The sequence below is a fragment of the Poromitra crassiceps genome (assembly GCF_964638095.1).
Source record: "Poromitra crassiceps genome assembly, chromosome: 10".
NCBI lineage: Eukaryota > Metazoa > Chordata > Actinopteri > Beryciformes > Melamphaidae > Poromitra > Poromitra crassiceps.
In genome coordinates this window covers 20,276,965-20,300,086 of record NC_139631.1, presented here as the reverse complement: position 1 = coordinate 20,300,086, position 23,122 = coordinate 20,276,965, and the positions used below count along the sequence as shown (strand labels likewise).

General features: G+C 43.1%; 3 protein-coding genes across 3 annotated transcripts; 2 read left to right on the top strand and 1 right to left on the bottom strand.

Annotated features, from left to right (window-relative positions):
• Nucleotides 1-427: 427 nt before the first annotated feature.
• ccdc117 (coiled-coil domain containing 117) lies at nucleotides 428-3,369 on the bottom strand. Its single transcript, XM_083644002.1, has 6 exons — nucleotides 3,294-3,369; nucleotides 2,906-3,074; nucleotides 2,364-2,414; nucleotides 1,984-2,256; nucleotides 1,740-1,886; nucleotides 428-971 (listed from the first exon to the last, which is right to left on the bottom strand). The coding sequence occupies exons 2-6, from the start codon at nucleotides 3,022-3,024 to the stop codon at nucleotides 728-730; spliced, it is 834 nt and encodes a 277-aa protein (XP_083500128.1). The 5' UTR covers nucleotides 3,025-3,074; nucleotides 3,294-3,369; the 3' UTR covers nucleotides 428-727.
• Nucleotides 3,370-5,042: 1,673 nt separating this feature from the next.
• Nucleotides 5,043-9,233, top strand: tcn2 (transcobalamin II; the record flags this gene model as incomplete). Its single annotated transcript, XM_083644215.1, has 9 exons — nucleotides 5,043-5,100; nucleotides 5,623-5,815; nucleotides 5,961-6,130; nucleotides 6,663-6,815; nucleotides 7,800-7,978; nucleotides 8,093-8,267; nucleotides 8,365-8,545; nucleotides 8,641-8,759; nucleotides 8,934-9,233. The coding sequence occupies 9 exons, from the start codon at nucleotides 5,043-5,045 to the stop codon at nucleotides 8,993-8,995; spliced, it is 1,290 nt and encodes a 429-aa protein (XP_083500341.1). The 3' UTR covers nucleotides 8,996-9,233.
• An 885-nt stretch (nucleotides 9,234-10,118) lies between these two features.
• Nucleotides 10,119-15,761, top strand: LOC310783617 (deoxycytidine kinase 2-like). The gene is made up of 7 exons (XM_083644516.1): nucleotides 10,119-10,390; nucleotides 10,516-10,625; nucleotides 10,729-10,925; nucleotides 12,155-12,302; nucleotides 13,065-13,180; nucleotides 13,668-13,767; nucleotides 14,834-15,761. The coding sequence occupies exons 1-7, from the start codon at nucleotides 10,285-10,287 to the stop codon at nucleotides 14,858-14,860; spliced, it is 804 nt and encodes a 267-aa protein (XP_083500642.1). The 5' UTR covers nucleotides 10,119-10,284; the 3' UTR covers nucleotides 14,861-15,761.
• Nucleotides 15,762-23,122: the final 7,361 nt, after the last annotated feature.

The window sequence follows — 23,122 nt, the reverse complement described above, 5'->3', positions numbered from 1 at the left end:
GGTGAGGTAAAATGGAGTTGTGTGGTGGTAGCATAGAGGGGGGTGTTTCCAGGACGCTGGATTACACCGTTCAGCCTTCTTGAGGTGTCGACTCGTGGGCCAAATTTAACGAAACATCGGTGAAGGAAGGTGCCCACTTGAGAAGCCCAATGACATGCTGGATAACTGGTGATTGGTCCATCCGAGTAATGACTCCATAGATCTATGACGGCGGAGCCTGATGTCTCCTATGTTGTTGCATCTGATGATGGTTATATCACTCGCTTGTTTGCTTGTTTTTCATCTGGATTGGGCTTCTACATTTACCTTGGATTTTGGCACAAGGGGTAGTAACATCTTGTCCTGTGTATTAATGAATGTAACATATAGCTGGTTACATACGGGTTTCTACAGAAGGTAAACCTTTCATATGTCTTGACATCCCGACAATGGCCTCCCAAGAATGCATAGAAATTAATTACAATTACCAATAAAAAAACGGTAGCTTTGTGGTCCCTGCTATCGTTGCACCTTGCTAGGGGTTATAGTCAGAATACCAAAAATGAGTGATTGTACTGTGTACAGCAAATAATGTATTGCACAAATTGGTCAAAACAGCACACTATCCATGTAGAGGCAACATTCCTTGCGAGGCTGACCAACATAACTGGTACTGAGTCAGTCTAATGGCTGACTATACCTGCAGTCTTTCCTGCTTTGTTGTGGCTTTTCAAGGCGTCAACCACAGCTACAGTTCCATGTCCTCCTCTCCAGAGCTGTGGGCCTCAGGGAAGCTGTACAGGGGGGGGTATGTGTCTCCAGGTGGGCTGGCGGGGCTGAGGGGACTCTGAGGAGTGGGGGAGGGACACGGGGTGGGCGTTTGCCGACTGGCTGTCTGCTGTTTGCGCTGCCTCTGTAGGGTGTCCTTCAGCCTCCGAGACAGAGCGTCCTCTGGGGGCCGCCACAGCACCAGCTCCATACAGGACTGGCTCCTAAGGGAACGAGGGAGAAGCAGGTGAGACAAAAAGCAGGACCGACGAGAGAAAGGTAACTGCAGGGTTCACGCACACATTTTCATGGATATGAAAATGAAATTTGAAATTTCAAAACTTGTCCATGACTTTTCAGGATCCATAATAGAATTTCCATGTAATGTGAGGCGTTAACAGAAATTATTAATCCACTGGACAAATAGGACATACCTCTTTATATTGGATTTTAGTGCTTTAGAGTCACTGCATCACATCACATCGTAACTATTTAAATAAAACACAAATTTACCATAAAAATAGTAATACAAAATACAAGCAGCACTAAAATACAAGTGAGTAATCAGTAACCATCTTCTTACTGAGAAACTGAGTAAGAAGATGCTACTGGGTCCAGAGTGAATGTCTGTGGAATATCATAATAATAAGTGAAGAATAAGTGAAGAAATGTACATGATAGTAAACAAGATGCAGAAAATTAACTTGCCGTTATGTTACATTACATGGAAGGTTATCCACAGAAGATCACTGTAACTATTTCATTACACACAAGACTTTTCCAAAACTTTCAAGGATTTTACTAATTCCATCACTTTTCCAGGCCTGGAAAACAAGATTTTGAAAATCCATGACTCTTCCAGGTTTTCCATGACCATGTACTGTAGGAACCCTGTGACTGTTTCTGCAGCTCTCAAAGGAACAAACTAATCCACTGGAACATGTTGCAGCATTTCTTTGAATGTGATTTTAACAACAGAGTGGAGCACTTACACAGACTGGGCTACTGTGTGGGGGAGGATGTCACTGATGCCACGCTGCAGACCCTCTCTCAAACTGTCAGACAACACCAGCACGGGCCGCCTCGGGGCTGGTTCTACATCCAGATCTTCATCCTCATCGTCATCCTCCAGCGTGATCCTGTGATACATCCACATCTCAACAGTCATTCAAAGGTAGCAGAGTAGTAGTAACACCATTATATCTTGTATACATGTATTATATATATATTGCTCACCTATCCTCGATCTCCTTAAGTCTCCTCTGAGCTGCCTCTATCTCCATGCAGGAGCCCTCTGTCTCCGGTCGGGACAGGGTAGTGGAGGGCTGAGGCGACAGCGACTCCTGAGGCCCCGGGCAGAGGGGTGGAAGTGCAGGACTGGCTTGTTGTGCAGACAGAGGAGGGCAGCTGCTTGCAGGAGGCCAGTCATGACCAACACTGGAGCTGGAGTTCTCCAAAATGTCAGATTGTTCCTCCACCATCAGCCGCCTCCTTTTGGCACTGCATCCTCTGAAGATAGTCAGGATACATATTCTAAGTCTAAGTCTTGTAGGTGAACGTAGCACAGTAAAGTCAAATGGTCAAATACATTTGGGCTTTTTGCCTCTCTCACTCACTCATCATCAGCTCTCCTCCTATGCTTCATCAGGCACCGCCTCTCCCAGCTGCTGTGGGACAAGTGAGGAGACAGAGTTGTTTCAAAAGACATGATGGGTCATTGAGTCAAAACAAGACAGCAGATGTATCCCAGTTAAAATTGCTCGATGTGTGACGGAAGTGATGTCATCAGTGATGTCACTTGAGCAGTTCATCAGTGATGTACGCACAGGTGCATGATGGCGGTGGGTGGTGTCTGCCTGTCTGTCTGTCTGTCAGTCACAATTTGTGATGGAAGTGATGTGATCAGTGATGTCACTTGAGCAATTGTGATGTCATCAGTGATGCCACTCGAGCAACTGTGATTCATCAGTGATGTCACTGTGATTGCCCAACTGTGATGTCACTCAGGCAGTGTCTGTCAGTCACGATTTTGGGAGCCCACTTTTCATCTTAATCACCAAATGAAGAATGCAGGGGAAATTATGATCACAAATGATGAATTCCTGACAAATTTATGAGGTGAACTTCTGCACCCATGTGCGCCCCATGTGGCACTCACGTCTCAGAGACCGCTCCTCTCTGAAGGTGTCCAGAGATACTTGGAGATCCAAGGTCAATCCCCATTTCAGGAAGGCTTGTGAGGGAGAATGGATACGTGGGGCTGGAGTGATGCATCATGATGGTCCAGTTGAAGAGATGACAGTGGACGGTGGTGGACGAGTAGATAACTACAGAGGGATTTGTTGCGTTAGATCAGGAATCATATAATAACACATCAAGTGGTCTGGGATAAATATTTGCTGCACTTGAACTTATGATATGACAAGTGACGCAAATGGCTAACACTAGTTAGAAATCTATGGTGTTCGCATGGGGTCAGTTTTACGAAGTAGGCTAAGCTGCTGAACGTCACGTTATGCTACAACGTCAATGTAAATGTAGGTTACCTTCTACGCAAAAAACACACAATGCACCGGGAGGTAGTAGAAACGTCTGCAAGCTTTGCTGACCCCGCCCCTTGATGTTGTTTTGCTAGTCTCCACTCAGTTCACACTCTTTGCAGTCTGCGTGTTCCCATAGCTCGTATCATTCTTGTGTTTGCACGGTGAAAATGTCACTGTTGTACATTAAATGCAATCATAGAATAGACAAATCGCTCAAATAACAGTAACTCTGGTATGAATTAACGTTACTTAAAAAGTAAGCAGGGCCCCGTTCCAATACCCATACTTCCATACTATTTAGTAGGCAAAAAAAGATTTAGTGTGTCCCAATACATAGTATGTCAGATGCAGTATGCCAAGAGTACCAGGATGTTGTACTACATCAGCTCCTATTTCGGAGTATGCATCGATGCATGCTGCTTCAGCCAAACTTCCCCACAATCCTTTGCGCAGCAGGAAGTTATGTCTTCTTCTTCTTCTTCTAATGTTTTATGGCGGTTGGCAAACAACTTTTTGTGCATTACCGCCACCTACTGGAGTTACGTCGCACTGACTGAGCTGCGTGTTCATGAATGAGATAATTAACTTTAAGAAAGCCTTGAAATATGTTAAAACCAAACAAGCATGGTGTGTACCAAAACATGCATATCTTGATTCCTGTTTAGATCTCTGACTTAATGTTTTTGCTTTATTTATTTTATTTTGTTTATTTGATTGTCTGTTCCAATTTTGTAAATGTTTAGTCTGAATTTTTTGTATAATGTACTGTTTGTTACTGCCAGACTTTGTTTATTGAAAAAAAAAAAAAAAAAAACTCAAATGTGGCGCTGCGGACGTCGGCGGAAGTGAGCAAGAGGTCGGAGTTCAGGAAGCTCACGTGACGACAGATGTAGTGTGTCCCAATAGTATGCATTTTGCATGCATGCTGCACACTACAATCCATACTTTGTGAGGGCAGCGGCAGTACATACTACAAGAAAGAAGTACAAGTATGGGTATTGGAACGGGGCCCTGGTATCAATAAAGTGGAGTCGCAGCAGCAGCAGCAGATATGGTCGCAGGAGAAAGTCGTAGTCGGAAATACGTATCCGTTAACATGGATTATGGGACTTGTAGTCAATATGAGAAAGCAAGTCAACCCAACTAGCGTTAGCTAAAGTAAACACTGGTCAAGCCCATCGACATAAGTGGTCAAGACGGGACGACAGTACGGTTCACTAACGTCAACAAACTCAATAGGTAATGTTCATAGGCTATGACATAGCACCGAGTACAAAGAGTGTTTGACAAGCTAAAGTTTGACAAACTCTGTTTGTTTGCTTCTTCCTCCTCTCGAGTCAGAACCCTGAACAGCTGTTCTTAAAGGGGCAGTTGTGCATTTTCATCGCTTTGTCATCTCAAACAAGTCATGTGACAGTGAAATGAACCTGTCTCTGCTGCTTGTTTCCTCACTCAGCTCTGAGTCTTCACACTGGACTGTCTCAGTCTGACGAGGTAACACACACATTGCTATTCATAAACTACAGTCAATAGTTATATCCAGCGGGATAATAGTTACCTAACGTCATTGAATAGACAATGTATCAGGTTTATATAGGAATGTTTATAATTAAGTAATTTATTGATTGAAATCTGTATTGTCTTCTCATTTCATGACTGGCTAATATTAGGTGCCGTTTTGATGATAACAGTGTTGTGGTATGTCCTCTGTGTTACTTCATAATGTCTCTGTCTCTATCCAGCTTATCCAGAATGCAGTCTTTGATCATTCTTGCAGGACTACTGGCTTTTGTCTCCAGCAAACCATGTGGTAACTTTTCCATTCATCCAATTTACAATTACACTAGTTATTTTACTATAACTCTTTAGTTTTCTTTTCATAAACCCTTACAAAACCAATCTGAACCATGGGAAATAACCCAGTTTGCTGACACCTAACTCACTGCTCTGGACATTCACTGATTTTGCAATTACCCATTTCATGAGTCTGAGTCACTTGATGTTGCTTTAAGTGCTATTGTCATCCAGTTTTTTACACAATGCTTCCAGAAATTACAGAGAATTGTGGTAAATGTTTGATCTTTGGAGTCAATGATAGATAGCACATCAATGAGACAGATACATCAACACTCTTCAACTTATAAGTGGCTCTAGTCTTTGTCCTCCGGTTGCATGTGACTGCTGATGCAGCAGGTCTGGTGTTGCAATGTCTTTTGGCTTTTCAGTGCACTAGGTTGATCTCACCCGAGTGTCTGAATTGTTTTTATGTCCTCCATATTTCTGTCATCTAACATTCTGCTTTTGACCTGTCTTTGGTCATGTATTAATCCAGATACTGAGGGATCTAACAACGCTGCACTGCTCCTGTCGCTCAATAAGGATCTCCTACGCTCTCTAGAGGGGCATGAAGGACTCCCTAATCCCAGCGTGCACTTGGCGTTACGGCTTTCGGATCACCACAACCGCAGCAAGGAGAACGATCACCTGAATAAACTGAAAACTCTTTTGCACAATGACATTGCAAGGTAATGCACTGCACCAAGCAAAATAGCCCTATTCGTTGCCCCTCTTTATCACTGGGGCACAACAAAAGTAATGCTGTTGTGAAACAAGATGTAAAGTGAATTTCTATTCTTCCTGGATGTGTCCTCTCTCCGGTCTCCCCCTCAGCTCTCTGGTTCGGGGCCAGTCTGTGGTGGGCCTCCTGGCGATGTACACTCTGGCTCTGAAGGCCTCCTGCTGCGACCTCAACACCATCAGCTTCACTGTCGCTGGGACGAGCCAGACCCTGCTGACCCACCTGAAGAGGCAGATGGAGCAAGAGAAGGAGCACATTGCCTGTAAGTGCTCTGAGCCCCCCCCCTGCCCCCCCCCCAGATTTTTCTCACATTTTCTCCACAATTGTACTTGGTCCATTCTCTCTGCTGTCCCAGTTGTTGCTCCACCCCCTCTGCCTATCTGAGGAGAGCCATAGACCCAGCTGCTTCTTTTCACCTGACAGCGATGTGTTTCACCGGCAGGAGCAGGACGTTTTTTGTTGTCATTACATGTTATGAATACATTTTCTTTTCATAATGGATCTACTTTTACCTGTATTGCAAGGACATCTTATCCTTGAATACGTCACAATTGAATTTTAGGATGTAGGGTCTAGTTTTCCTCAGAATGCTGCCTGCAGCACAGTGTAGATTATATTTGTCTGTGAATGATAACATTTGATTCCAGTTTTGGGTCGAATATGGGTGACTTTGTATTCAAATCTCTCAATTGATTAATTAATTAATTTGTTTAATTAGTTACAGTGCAATAATGCAATAATTACCATTTCAACATTGTCTGTTTTTTTTTTTATTTCTTCTTTCCTTTATGCAGACAGCCACCGACCTTTGACCAGTTACTACCAGTACTCTCAGGGTGTGCTGGCTCTGTGTGTGAGCGGCATCAGGGTCAACACACACGTCAGCAACAAGCTCATCAAGGCGGTCCATCACGGCCACATCAAACATGGCGACTCTGAGTGTATCGGTGAGCCAAACCTCATCTCAACTTTTCTCTTATATTAAGTCAAAGATTTGTAGGCAGTAGGTTTTAGGTTTGCTTACGATACAATCCTCACTAAGTCATTTCATAGATTAATTAATTTAGAATAACCTCATCTAAAACATGAGATTCCCAATTTCGTTCAAGTGTTTCTTCCCATACACATGCACGCACGGACGCATGCATGCACGCACGCGCACACGCACGTGCACACACACACACACACACACACACACACACACACACACACACACACACACACACACATACATACATACATACAGTACATACATTGGACGTTTACAAAATAGACTTAACTGGCATGACTAATTCATGCGTATGAATGTGCCATTTTTGTGAAAGTTAGGCCTCGCCTGCCCTGCAGCTCGCCGAGCTGGCCCTCGCATCATCATTGATGACATCATCACTGATAACATCACTGATGACATCATCACTAAACTATAGCCTCAGCCTTAGGGCAATCAGCCTTAGGGCAATTAGGGCAATTCATCTGCCCTAATTAAAAAAATCTCGCTCCGTCAGGTCACCCCGGGTGCTCTTTACACCCCTTGAAAGTTTCAGCCTGATCGCACGTAAAACGGCATAGCTGTGGCAGGTCAAAATTCTTGAAACAAACAAACAAACAAACAAACAAACAAACAAACAAACAAACAGACAAACAGAGTCCACACTGCCAAATGTATATATAGATTCCAGACAGGGAAAGTCAGAAAATCCTAAATTCTCTGAAGTTCTCTAATGACAGTTTCAACAGTGAATTACTTTACAGGAATTTACCAGAATGCAGGCCCAGGGAGGGAACCTGTACATAAGCCTCAGACCTGTTAATGCCATTGATATGTTGACATGTGAGAGACATCAAATCATTTAATTTACTAACAGCTCAGTGTTCTCTCTATGACTTAATATGTTTCCAATATGTTTATTTAATCCTACTCCCCTCCACAGACACCTATGCCATGGCTGGAATGGCACTGCAGTGTGTGAAGGATGCTGGCTCCCATGTGCAGATTCAGAACGCTGCTGATCTGGACACAGCTCTTACTCAGATCAAGCTGAAGCTCCTGGCCGCGCAAAGGGCCGACGGTCACATAGGCAACGAGTTCAGCACAGGACTGGCCGTTCAGGTAAGGATAAACTCTTTGTGCCCCCCCCCCTCTCTCTGTCTCATTAAACTTACTGTATGAGACCTAATAAAACTAAATGTGCTGCTTTAAATGTACTCATGTGTTGTCTCCAAGGCCTTATTGGCGATGGGCAGCCAGGTTGCGGAGTGTGCTGCATCCATGGAGGCCATGAGGACAGATGCCAGAAGCAACACATATCACAACCTCATGGCCATATCTCAAGCACTGCCAGCTCTCCAGCAGAAGACTTACCTGCATGTCAAAAGCAAGGAGTGCCGCATTGAGGATGGTACACATGCAGCATTATAACCTCTGTGTTGTTTATAGTCTCTGTGTTCTGTATCATGATGGTTTTTGGGTTTCCATGTGCCTGTGCCCTCCTACAGACAGCCTGGTCCTGGAGCCCAGGGAGCCTGTGCTGGTGTTACCAAGCCAGAGCAAAGTGGTTCTGATGGTGGAAGTGGTGAAATCCAGCGGGGTGGCTGCTGATTATTCTGTGGATGTGCCAAAGGGCAGCTCCCTGTTGGAAGCCCTGGTGCTTCTCCAGGGGAAGAATAGCGGCTTTACGTGAGTTAATCTGACACAGGTGATCTTTGCATTTCGGCTTATTCCAAGTCCGGTATGATTGACCACAGTGAGAAATCTTTTGTCCTGTGCTGCAGGTTTGAGAAGGAGTCCAGCCTGTGGGGGCCTTTCCTCAGTGCGGTGAATGAAGAGCAGGCCAGACAGAGCGACCGCAGATACTGGCACCTCTCTTCAGATGGGACCACTCTCAGTCAGGGTGAGCACACGCGCGCGCACGCACGCACGCACGCACGCATGTACATTACATTGTGATTTACCAATACAGCTTTATCTGTACACAACTTTGATCTCCTGGTTCAATTGCACAATGGTAAAAGGAAGATTCCTTCCTTGGTATTTGAGCTAAAAGGATGATTGTTTGCTCCTTCAGGTATCAACGAGTTTAAGATTGAGGCAGCTCAGAAGATCACCATCAAAAACACAAGCTACTGAGAGTGACGTCACTGTTTGTACAGTGATTGATGTTGAGGACGGATCAAAAGCAGTTCAACTAAAGAAAATGCTTTTCTTTGTCATTTACTGTGAATAATGTTTTAATCTTGGTGTCAACCTGTCAACATCATCTGAGAGTTAGTGTCTTCAGTTATGTCTGAGAATTTCTGCATTTCAAGTAAAGCACTAATTTAGTATTTTGTAGAGTATGCTGTGGAGATTCTAACTTTAGTATATAAATTGCAAATGTTTACCACTTTGTCCAAATAGATTTTTAATAAAAAAAAATGCATGTCAACGGTCTTGTGAAATTTTATAATGTGTGATTTTTTTTTACATGAAAATAAATGTGATTGCTTTTTAATTAAATACGGAATTTAAGTATATATAGGAGTAATACTGGTATGTTATATCATATGTATTATAGCTCAGGGTAGGCCGTTTTGGGCGTTTGTCACAGGTTTGTCATTGGAGCTTTTATTGTGAAAATAATTCAGGAAGGGCTTTTTGTTGTTGCGCCACTGCTACAGTGCTCCGTTCCGCCAAACCAAAGCTCGTTGGTTCCGCGCTAGCAAATAGCTACAGCAGAAGATGATACCGTATGTCCTCAAAGTTATTACCTAACATTTACAAGTAATTTAACTTGAGAGACATGCGAAACGAGAATAGGCTATGTGTATTTGCGACGTTTCAGATTTCCCTGGAATGCGCCTGTACAGTGGAAGAGATCAGAGTCGGAATTTTTCGGAAAACCAGCTTTTGTCACAACTAAACAGTGGGGGTAACTCATAACAAAAGTACATGTATATATTACTTTTAGCAGTAACTCAGTAATATAACGTATTACCAATAGGATTTCAGTAATACTTAAGTAAGTAAGTAACACAAGTTACAAATTGAGTTACTTTTTTTTTTTTTTTATCACAGCACATAAAGATACAATCGTTTAATAATCAAATTGTGTGTTTTTATGCAAATTACATAGCTGACAATAACAAAAGAAAAGGATAACATTTAGATTGTTGGACTGTTTACACTGACTTCAAGACGGTTGAAAATATTTTTAGGGATGGTTCTGGGCCGACGATGTCATTCTGCTACTGCTGCTATTTGGTGAAAGTAATGCAAAAGTATTGTAATAAGTAACGAGTTACTCTACACAGACAGTAATATTGTAAAGTAACGTATTACTTTCAAATGAAAGTAACTAGTAATATGTAGTACCGGTATATTACATTTTGAAAGTGACTTGCCCAACACTGCAACAAAATTAATTAAGTAGCGTTAGTATGGCCAAGCGCAGTTTCTCTAGCTCGTCAAATTGTCTGTCAAGCAGAGTTTCAACTGAAGATGGAATAACACGAGTAAAAAGGGTCTCTATCGAAGGGAACACTGGTAAGAGCTGCAGTATTTACTGTATATCAGTATCAGACTCACTGTAATGCACTTTTATAACCAGGCGTGCATATTTGTTGTTAATGACCAGTTTAACACGTGTGTTTTGTCCTTTCAAACATCAGCTGTTGGGAAGTCGACATTTGTAAGACTCCTGCAGTCAGCTGGTCAGGACTGGGAGGTGGTACCTGAACCTGTCAGCAAGTGGCAGAGCATTGACTGTGGGACGTCTAAAGTAGGTGTGCACATTCCCAGGCCAGTAAATGTTCATTCACACTAACGAATGACAAGTTGACCATCTCCTGTATCTCTGCTTGTTTACCCTGTTGCATCTTCAGATGGAGGCTGACCCCCGGCAGACAGTCAGCAACCTGCTGCAGATGATGTACCAGGACCCTGAGCGCTGGTCCTACACATTTCAGACATATTCCTGTATGAGCCGGCTGAGAACACAACTGCAGCCCCCTCCGGCTCGCCTGCTCCGCTCAGAGGGGACACCTGTCCAGGTGTTTGAGCGCTCCGTCTACAGTGACAGGTGAGCAAGTCAGGACAGGAAAGTGAAAGTGAATCTAAATTGGCACAAATGCCCAGCAAGGGCTGGCCCCAATCGTGGCACCGCACCTGTCATCTTTATTTGAATGTTCCTGTGGCAGCTAGAGATGCCGATAAAGATGCTGAGATACCAGCATCCCTGAGAGGTGCTGGTGAAGATGCCGATAGGTGCTGGTAAAGATGCCAGCACTTCTCAGAGATGCAGACATCTTTACCAGCACCTCCTACCGGCATCTCTCAGAGATTCCGGAATCTTTTTTGATTGGCTGTACGTCGGGCACGTGGGATTAACATGCCCCTAAAATGTCCGACCATTTTAGATTAGCTAACAAGCTAAGCTACTGATGTTATCATCAGTTCATACATTTTGGAACATTAATATATTAAAAATATGAATCATACAAACATTCAGCGATCATGATTCAAGTATACAGGACTACAGGACCATTTCTCAAACATGAGCCTTACTTTTTGAAAATAAATGTGAGTTTTTTTGGGGGGGGAGGGGGGCATTTTTTGCATTTATTCGACAGGACAGTAAGCAGACATAAAGGTGGGGGGAGAGAGAGAGAGGGGATGACATGCGGCAAAGGACTGCGTGTCAGATTCGAACCTGGGGTCAGCCGTGCGGACTAAGCCTTATATGGTACACGTTCTACCAGGTGAGCCCCGGGACGCCCCAATGTTGTGAGAGTTTATTTGTAGTCGCGGACCCCGAGCCGAGCACATCCGGTAGGGTGAGTAGATCCGGTACTCACACCGGCACCTCTGAGAGATGCCGGTATCTCGGCATATTTACTGGCATCTTTACCGCCATCTCTAGCTGCCACAGGACAATGCCAGTAAAGATGCCAGGTGCCACGATTAAAGCTTACTGTCTCTCCAAATGCGGGTGGTAGAGAGACTTCGGCTCCTTGAAATGGAGGACTCATAATCAACCTCCATAGGCAAGAATCTTCTTAAGTTAAGGTGTCCTTGACCAAGACACTTACCGTATTCCCTTTCATCTCCAGATAGGGAGCAATCCTTTATACTAAACCTGGTATCAGTAAAAACACATTGCTGTGTTATTAATTATAATGATTAATAAATCAAGTTATGCCTGCGATACAACTTTAATTACATGGATATGTGTTAACACAGCATGTTTACATATCTCTGCAAAAGGATCCTCTTGTATTTCTCTTGCACGTTGACACTCTTTCCCACTAGATACATCTTTACCCTGAACAAGTTTGAGCAGGGCGTTATCAACTCAACAGAGTGGGCAGTCTACCAGGACTGGCACTCCTTCCTAGTGGAGCAGTTTGGGTACCAGGTGGAGCTGGAGGGCATCATCTACCTCAGAGCCCCTCCTTTGGTATGCACAAAACAGAGATTTCATGTTATTCATTCAAGAGACTAGACATTTTGCGTCCTCATTTTTAGGGTGGAGACTCTGTAGATGATGCACTATGGGCACACCTTTTTGCAGGGTTACTTTCCCACGGGTCCTTAAAAAGTCTAAAATCCAATCACCGGAATTTGAGGCCTTAAAATTAGGGATGCACTGATCATGTTTTTTGCCACCGATCGTCTATGAGCAATATTTACCAACATTGTGACATCACTATGGTTCGAATGATGTCATCAATGCTATAAAAGTTCACAGCGCACTAGCGCAGTTATATAGTGCTTTTATCCAAAGCTCTTACAATGTGCCTACATTCACCCATACATTCATACACCGATGGCGGCAAGCTAACACGCAGGGTGCTAGCACAACCATCGGGAGCTATTTGGGGTTCAGTATCTTGCCCAAGGACTTCAACATGTGGACTGGAGGAGCCGGGGATCAAACCACCGACCTTTTTTATCCAAAGTGATTAGTGGATGACCCGCCCTACTGTACCCCCTGAGCCACAGCCGCCCTATCTATTTCATAGATAAGTTATAGCCATAAACTGCACATCTTTTAAATCAAACCTCCACAAAGAGGAACATAGTGTATGGCGGGATCCCTGTCTGTCATACCAGCTAGATCATCACTGAAAATGTCCTGGAAAATGATCTCTATAAATGAGTGGGAACCCTGTTTAGTCTCGTACATTAGACAAACAGTAATTTTGTGTGTCTCTCTTAGACATGTATGGAGCGCCTGGGACGTCGAGGGCGGGCGGAGGAAAAAGGAGTCAAACTGGACTACCTGGACAAGCTGCACACTCAACATGAGAGGTGGCTTGTTGAGAAGAGCACTGAGTGAGTGTTAATTAGACTAGACTTGTTTCTTGAGGTATTGGTTGAGTAATGCTCAAAGACTATTTGAGGTGACATCTATGCCAGGTGAACTCTCCTAAAATGTAAAAAAATCAAAGACCTTGTCATCTCAGCATGACCTTTGAAATATGGCACTTAATGCCCAGATGTGGGATTATTTTTCGAGTCCATCAATTATGGGGGGTATGACTTGCTCATACAGTAGAGCTAGCCAACTGATTTAAAGTTAGCTAAGAAATTACCTCAAAATGCCCATCTGTTGTGCCCAGTGTCTATACAATTGATATAAATCAATAATTTCTAGCAATATACATTTATTGGTAGATTTCCTGATTGGGAAACTGAGTTGGGAAACCATTTGAAGTGCATCTGGTGCATGGCTGTGAGCAGATGCTGTTCAGGTGGTTTGGGGAGACTATAGATATAGAGACTGTTGATATAATGCAGTATTGTGGTCCTCTCTTTTCAGGCTACATTTTGAGAAGTTGAAACAGATACCTGTGTTAGAACTGGATGCCAGTGTGGAATTTGAGAGAAATCCAGACGTGCGGGATCAATTTATAACAAAGGTACCGTATGTTGTCTATTTGACTTTGTGTTAGAAGCTGCCATACCAGAGTTAACCACATGAGGGCACTGTCCCAGTGCTTGTACTCATCTCACCAGACTGTACATTATTGTGGTGGGCAATTTTGTTCCAACCAAAGACTACAGCAGTGATTTCACTGATTAGCACACTTTCAGTCAGAGAGGAGGACATTATCATCAAACCTGCTGTGGCCTTTGGTTAGAACACACTCAAGACCCTCTATGCCGCAGTGGTTCTCGAAGTGAGGTCCGGGGACCTCCAGGGGGTCCCCAGGCCCCAGCAAAAAGGGTAGTAATTGATTTTCACTATTCCAACCATAAGTAACACAATGACAGAATGTATGACTATTTTGGCCATGGGTTTCATACACTTTCCGTTATAAAACATCTGAAAATGTGATGACCCTCCTCCTCTCCTAGGCCTGTCTTGCAGGAGCCCGGTGTTGGGGTTGTTAAGCTGATTGGGTGCACCTGGGCCATTGGGCTTAAGGAAAACCTTCAGACCATTCAGTCTCTCTCCCTCCTTTTGTTTTGTTCTTTTATTTATTGCTGTAGTTTGTCTTGTGTAGTTATTTTTCCTTCATTGTAGTTAATAAATTGTTATTGTTTTAACATTTACTTTGGTGTATGACTCCACTCATGTTATAACCAAGGAAGTAACAAATGAGGGGATACACCAAAGGAAAAGTTGAAACAATAAGTTAACTAAAACTAAGAGAAAATAACTAGATAACACAAACTACATTAAACAAACAAACAGAGCAAAAGGAGAGTCGCTCGCCACTAAAGCTAAAATCTTATCAGATGGTGGACCCTGGGACAAAATCTTATAAAATGGGGGTCCGTCGTCTAATTTGTGTCAGTTTAGGGGTCCTTGATGTGAAATAGTTTGACTGCTCTATGGCACATGATTGTCCACCACTGGGTTAACGTCTTTGATCTTGGGAGAACATGAACTGCCCATGTATAAATTTCTGTTGTCTGGTTTGATGTGTTTCATGTTTTTGATCCATTGAGAATCTGAAGTATCTTCTACTCCATGCACAGGTGAAGAACTTCTTCAATGAGCTATGAGAAATCAGTCGTCAAATAACTACCAATTCCCATGGGATGAAGATGAGACCGGTCAGAACTCAGTCAACTGCACTTAACTGACTTCCAAGTACATGTGCATTTCAATCAGGAGACACTTATTTAATGAACAGTTTTACATTTACATGAGAGCAATGATTAGACTCCATCATGATGTCATGGTGATTATGAAAGGGGTAGTGAAGCTAAGAGTAGAATAGGATATTCCCCTGTGGAGTCTAGACCTGGTGGTAGTGAGGGACTGAGAACTGAGAAGAGGCCTTCTGGAAATATTGGACCTGGAGGTGAATGGGGTGGAGGAGGGTTGTAGCAAATCACACTGAAATGACAGCAGACAGTGTATGAGGGGAGAACAGCTTTTACGGTTGCCAGCTAAGAGTGTGATTGGCTGAATGGGAATATGTGGCTAACTCTGATTGGTTTAGCAAAAGCGCGAATGCCCCCTAATCAGCTGTTGTTCAGGAGAGCTGGGAAGAGAGGAGGAGAGTGAGTGAATGAAAACAAGACAGTCTTCCTGTCTGAACTTACACATACGGTCCATTTCTCTGGACTTGAAGGGAATATAAAGTTACACAAGAATTTATCACAATCCCTACTCCATGACACACACATTGCCTGAATACATAAGTATCAAAATTCTGCTATAATGTTCTACCACTAGATTATTTAATTGTGTTGTTTGTTTGTTTATTGGTTTTGAATTCATGAGAGTAGTTAAGATTTATTAAAGTGTATCTTAAGATTGTTTGACAGGACACTGAAGACTACATGTATTCTTAAGACTAGTACGTTTCTAAATAAACCAATGTTTATATTATCACCGTGACCATTTAGCAATGGTTTCCTGGAGGTCAGTCAGTTGAATGTGGTGCTGCTTTCTACATTCCAAACCAAGTTAGACAAGCAAATAGGACTGTTACAGTACGTTACTGTTTTATTCATTAGTTAATAAATATAAATGTATTTCTAAACTTTTGCTGAATGTATTGTCCTCTATTATTACTGATTTTCTTAGAGTTTTTCTTCATTCCCCATTTGTCCACTTTGAATTACATTTATGACAAGAATTGTGAAAGGTGCTAATGGCTGTAGAACATTTAAAGTGGTGTCATTTGTTAATGGATTTGCACATTTCAAAGGGGGCTTGCACTTGGCATTACTTCTGATGACCACAACCTTGGCAAGAACAATCGCCTGAATAAACTGAAAATTAATTTGCACAATGACATTGCAAGGTAATGCACCGTTTAAAAATACCCTTATTCTTACATCTCCTTCACTGTCGCTGGGACGAGCCAGACCCTGCTGTAAGCAGGGGCGTAGTGGGGGGTAAATGCAAGTAAACAGTTTACCCACCTTTGAAATGAGGCAGAGTTTACTCACCTATTTTCAGATCAACTATCAATCAATGAGGGGAAACGAGGTGGGTAAACTACTCAACTTGGATGGTTTACCCACCTTTGTATTTACCACAACACCCCTGCCTGCAAGTTCTCTAAGCTTTGAAAGACCCACAGGGATCATCACACTTTCTGCACTTCATTCGGTAACACTTTACAATAACGTACACAAATAATGTAGTAGTTACTAGTAACTAATAGTTCATGAGTAGCTAATATCAAAGCTGTTCACTCCAAAGAGTGACTCATTCATCATTACTTAACACCACTTAGCTTTATCGTTCCCCCCCTTAAGTGCTGCTCCAGAGTTGTTACTGCATGAGTACTGAATCATTACTGTTAGTGTTCTGTAGGAGACATACTCTGTCACACAGACAGAGAGCATCGAAGTGAGTGTTCTATAGGATAAATACTCTCTGTCACACTCACAGGCCTGAGGCCAGCACACAGACACAGAGCATAGTGAGTGTTCTGTATGAGAAATACTCTGTCACACTCACAGGCCTGAGGCCTGATCATTAGTTATTCTTTTTGTGTACCCTAATGTAAAGTGACGCATCATACTGAGTAGTCAACAGTGTTGGGGAGTAGTGAACTACATGTAGTTGAACTATGTAGTTTAACTACATTTTGGCATATGGCTCCATGATATGATGACGCTCCTCTTGAGATGAGAGAGGGGGGGCGTCAGTGACGTATAGGATAGATAATCCCCCCATAGGGATTTCTACTGTAGCCTATTCCTTCTGGTTTTCTTCATTGTTCATGATTTTGTGGAAAGTATTCACTAAAGAGTCTATAGTGAATGCTGCTATTAACTTGTGTTTACTTTTGCTACTAAACCAACATCAGGACATCCAAGCAAGTTCTGACAGAGAGCAATGTTATTGGACCCATTGGACAAACACATTTGCATATCTCCCAGCATGCATTGTTCCTTCCAAACTTTTGACCACAAAGTAAAGTAACCACATTAAATAAGTGGTGAGTGGAAATAATTATTAGCCTATTCTTAGTTAAACATGCAGTTTTGGAACATTCAATAAAGACAAATAAAAAAATAGACACTGCTCAACACCCTAAGTGACACACATGTTATGAAAGTGGTATATATATCCCTCACACTAATATCCTTTTAGTGTAGAATGGTTAATTCCTTGCTCTGCTCTTCCCTAGAGTGCATAACCATGTTCAACCCTGGCGCCAGGCTCCTTCGGCCCTCATCAACATAAAATAAAAAATCATGTAAATGAAGCTTATTTGTATGATTAAATTGAAGTTGTTGCCATCAGTTGATTCCTGTTATTCTGTTGTCTTTTTTAAGCATCTGCATGCTTTGTGAAGCACTTCATTGCACTGATTACTGATTAGTTATTCTAGTTTTGTATTTCCCATTAGTTCTTATTGGACCTCCTTCTTAATGATTGTTTTCTGAGTTTTTGTAGTTATGGGTCTGTTTGGTTCAGCTAGGAGACGAGGCCGTGAGGAGGGAGGTAAGGAGACTTGGAGGATCCTTCATGCATCTTTTTAACCAATGGAACCGCCTTCATCATGATGGCAGCTCTTTTTTGGTTTCCGGGTCAACAAGGAGACAAGGCTGTGAGGACGGAGGAAAGGATCCATTTTCACCAAATGGGAGATGGTAAATCATCTCTTAGTCCTCTGTGACAGTATTTTCCTGTGTGTACCCTCTAACACATACCCGCCACACAGGGCCGTATGTTGCCCGTGTGTGCTTTATAGTAACGTTCAGTCAGAACTCATTTATAATTAAGCCCATAGTTAATGAACTAATCATGTACAAAACACACACACAGTCACATATTTTATATACTGTATATGTTGTAAGCCTAATTTTTGCCATCACAGCTGCTTTTTACATGTATGGGATAATACAGGCTAATATACAAGGTGTCCCAAGCTCTGAGTCATTATACTGTAAACTCAATTAGCTACAGAAGCTAATGTTCACATTCAGTCCTTGTATATTTCTCTCATGTGTTCATCATCCTTTCCTCTGTGTGTGTGATTGAGAAATGAATTGCAGGTGGTGTTCATCCTAATTGGCCTGGTCAGGTGTCAGATTGCTGCTGGCTGATTGGCTGGTGGAGAGCATTTAAGCCAGCTGATGCCATCCTGTCGCCCCTTGCTCTCCTCATTCCCAACGATGATGGCTGCTGTGCTGACTGCTGTGTTCTGTCAGGTAGGAACTGTGTGTAGACCTACTTTAGTAGTTCTGCAGAACTTTATTAAGATGTGTCTTTATCTTGGTAGACCTGTGCAGTCTAAACTGTAAATAGTTACCTTCCAGATCTACACTTTTGTACACTGTAAATAACACTTACCCAAGTAGCAGAAAGTAGGGGGAGAAGCCCTTTAGTTTTTTGTAACATTTTCTGATGTTTATTTTGTAGGAGCTTATAGGTAAGAGCTGTGTCTCTTATTTAATCCATCATTTTCTTTTCTTAGGTAAATTTAAGGTTGGGGATTAGTTTGATTGGTTAGTTGTGTTGGGGCCATGCTGTGCTCTGAAACTAAACCTGCTACTTGTGAACTTGTGATGGTGGTTTGGCTGATCATCCTTGGGAGTGGGAAGAGTGGGGGCACTTGTGTTGCGGTCCCGTTCCCTGAGGCCGGTTCCTAACATAATTGGGTGCTCGTCTGCTTTTCTCATTCGTCAGCACGTCTGTGTGTGTGTGTGTATATATATTTGATATGTTTGTCTGGTGGGCAGTCTTTGTGCAGGTGGTAAATGGTGTTAGTCAAGGTGGCTTTGCATGGAGCTGAGGAAGCTCATGGTGGTAAAGCTGGCGGAGATGTTTGTTGGCGGAGGAGCCGGTCAGAGGGGACCAGTAAGACTGAGGAGGGGCGTGACAAGGCAGGGCCGTCAGTAGCACCTTTTCTCCTCTTCCTGTGTAGACTATGCTACCCTACAAGAGTCTCCGTACATAGACTTGCCTGTCACTGACTCCCAAGCCGTCTAAATCAGCGATACAGACGTATTTACAAGTGCCACAGAAACATTTCAAAGCCACATATTGAGAAGAAGAGTTCATAGCTTCTCGACGTCGGGGTTAGAAAGCTCGACGCTGCTCATAAATGCCTCTTTTCATCTGAAGTCTGTGCTGGTGATATTTTTTACCGAGCCTTTGGCCAGAGTGGCGCTGTCACGGCTGAGAGCTCTAACCTGGAAAAAATATCACCAGCACAGACTTCAGATGAAAAGAGGCATTTATGAGCAGCGTCGAGCTTTCTAACTCCGACGTCGAGAAGCGATGAACCCTTCTTCTCAATATGTGGCTTTGAAATGTTTCTGTGACACGTAAATACGTCTGTATCACTGATTTAGACGGCTTGGGAGTCAGAGTCACAGGCAAGTCTATGTACGGAGACGGGACTCTTGTAGGGTAGCATAGTCTACACAAAAAGAGGAGAAACGGTGCTACTGACGGCCCTGCCTTGTCATGCCCCTCCTCAGTCTTACTGGTCCGCTCTGACCGGCTCCTCCTCCAACAAACATCTCCACCAGCGTTACCACCATGAGCTTCCTCAGCTCCATGCACACCATTTACCACCTGCACAAAGACTGCCCACCAGACAAACGTATAATATATATATATATACTCAGACGACGTGCTGACGGAACGAGAAAAGCGGGCGACCCCCTAATTATGTTAGGAACCGGCCTCGGGGAAGGGGACGGCAACACCAGTGCCCCCACTCTTCCCACTCCCAAAGATGATCAGCCAAACCACCTTCAAGTAGCAGGTTTAGTTTCAGAGCACAGCATGGCCCCAACATCAACAAATCAAACTAATCGCCAACCTTAAACTTACCTAAGAAAAGGATGGATTAAAAAAAAAAAATAGACACAGCTCTCACCTATAAGCTCCTACAAAATAAACATGAGAATGTTACAAAACTAAAGGGCTTCTCCCTCCTACTTGGGTAAGAGTTATTTAGTGTAAAAAAGTATATATTTGGAAGGTAGCTATTTACAGTTTGGACTGCACAAGTCTACCTAGACAAGGACAGATCTTAAAGTTCTAAAGAACTACCAACGTAGGCCTACACACAGTGCCTACCTGACAGAACAAAGAGTCAGCAGAGCAGCCATCATCGGTGGCAATGACTGCAAGGGATGGCATCCCCAAACCCATGAAACAGTGCAGACACAGGAAGTTGGTGAAATAAAAGTTTGGGGCTATCATTCAAAACTATAGCATTTAAACTTTTGAGTCTGTGTCATGTGTTCACATCATTCCTTTCCTCAGTGTGTAATTGAACTATGAGTCCACTCATACTATGATGGAACTGTGTAGGCCTACTTAATTCTTCATAACTATAAGATGTGTTTACTCCCAACTATGATGGCTCTCTGTTGTGTTCTGTCAGGTAGGAACTGTGTAATAGGCCTACTTAGTTCTTGCGAACTTTATGATGTGTTATCTTGGTGGACCTGTGCAGTTTAAACTGGAAATAACTACTTCCAGCTCTACACTTTTGTACACTAACATCTTACCCAAGTAAAGTAGGAGGGAGAAGCCTTAGTTATATGTAACATTGTCTCATGTTTATTTTGTAGGAGCTTATAGGTGAGAGCTGTCTTTTATTTAATCCATCCTTTTCTTAGGTAACTTTAAGGTTGGGGATTAGTTTGTTGTTGGAGCCATGCTGTGCTCTGAAACTAAACCTGTGACTTGTGAACTTGTGATGGTGGTTTGGCTGATCATCCTTGGGAGTGGGAAGAGTGGGGGCACTTTTGTGTTGTGGTCCTGTTCCGAGGCCGGTTTCCTAACATAATTGGGGGCTTGTCCGCTTTTCTCGTTCGTCAGCACGTCGTCTGAGTATATATATATATATATATATATCTTATATGTTTGTCTGGTGGGCAGTCTTTGTGCAGGTGGTAAATTGTGTGCATGGAGCTGAGGAAGCTCATGGTGGTAAAGCTGGTGGAGATGTTTGTTGGAGGTGGAGCCGGTCAGAGGGGACCAGTAAGACTGAGGAGGGGCATGACAAGGCAGGACCGTCAGTAGCACCGTTTCTCCTCTTTCTGTGTAGACTATGCTACCCTACAAGGGTCCCGTCTCCGTACATAGACTTGCCTGTGACTCTGACTCCCAAGCCATCTAAATCAGTGATACAGACATATTTACAAGTGTCACAGAAACATTTCAAAGCCACATATTGAGAAGGGTTCATCGCTTCTCGACATCGGGGTTAGAAAGCTTGACGCTGCTCATAAACGCCTCTTTTCATCTTAAGTCTGTGCTGGTGATATTTTTTCCAGGTTAGAGCTCCCAGCCGTCAGAGCGCTCAACAGCGCCACTCTGGCCGAAAGCTCGGTAAAAAATATCACCAGCACAGACTTCAGATGAAGAGGCATTTACGAGCAGCGACAAGCTTTCTAACCCCGATGTCGAGAAGCTATGAACTCTTCTTCTCAATATGTGGCTTTGAAATGTTTCTGTGACACTTGTAAATACGTCTGTATCGCTGATTTAGACGGCTTGGGAGTCAGAGTGACAGGCAAGTCTATGTACGGAGACTCTTGTAGGGTAGCAGTCTACACAGAAAGAGGAGAAACGGTGCTACTGACGGCCCTGCCACGCCCCTCCTCAGTCTTACTGGTCCCCTCTGACCGGCTCCTCCTCCAACAAACCTCTCCATCAGCATTACCACCATGAGCTTCCTCGGCTCCATGCAAAGGCACCTTGACTAACACCATTTACCACCTGCACAAAGACTGCCCACCAGACAAACATAAAATATATATATACACACACACTGACAGACGACGTGCTGACGAATGAGAAAAGCAGACGAGCACCCAATTATGTTAGGAACCGGCCTCGGGGAACCGGACCGCAACACAAAAGTGCCCCCACTCTTCCCACTCCCAAGGATGATCAGCCAAACCACCATCACAAGTTCACAAGTAGCAGGTTTAGTTTCAGAGCACAGCATGGCCCCAACACAACTAACCAATCAAACTAATCCCCAACCTTAAATTTACCTAAGAAAAGAAAATGATGATTAAATGAGACACAGCTCTTACCTATAAGCTCCTACAAAATAAACATCAGAAAATGTTACAAAAAACTAAAGGGCTTCTCCCCCTACTTTCTGCTACTTGGGTAAGTGTTATTTACAGTGTACAAAAGTGTAGATCTGGAAGGTAACTATTTACAGTTTAGACTGCACAGGTCTACCAAGATAAAGACACATCTTAATAAAGTTCTGCAGAACTACTAAAGTAGGTCTACACACAGTTCCTACCTGACAGAACACAGCAGTCAGCACAGCAGCCATCATCGTTGGGAATGAGGAGAGCAAGGGGCGACAGGATGGCATCAGCTGGCTTAAATGCTCTCCACCAGCCAATCAGCCAGCAGCAATCTGACACCTGACCAGGCCAATTAGGATGAACACCACCTGCATCTCATTTCTCAATCACACACACACACAGAGGAGGAAAGGAATGATGAACACATGAGAGAAATATACAAGGACTGAATGTGAACATTAGCTTCTGTAGCTAATTGAGTTTATAATAACTCAGAGCTTGGGACACCTTGTATATTAGCCTGTATTATCCCATACATGTAAAAAGCAGCTGTGATGGCAAAAATTAGGCTTACAACATATACAGTATATAAAATATGTGACTGTGTGTGTGTTTTGTACATGATTAGTTCATTAACTATGGGCTTAATTATAAATGAGTTCTGACTGAACCTTACTATAAAGCACACATGGGCAACATACGGCCCCCTGTGTGGCCCGCGATGGAATTGCAAAAAAAGTTTTTTTTTTTTTTTTTTTTTTACAGTGCACCTGA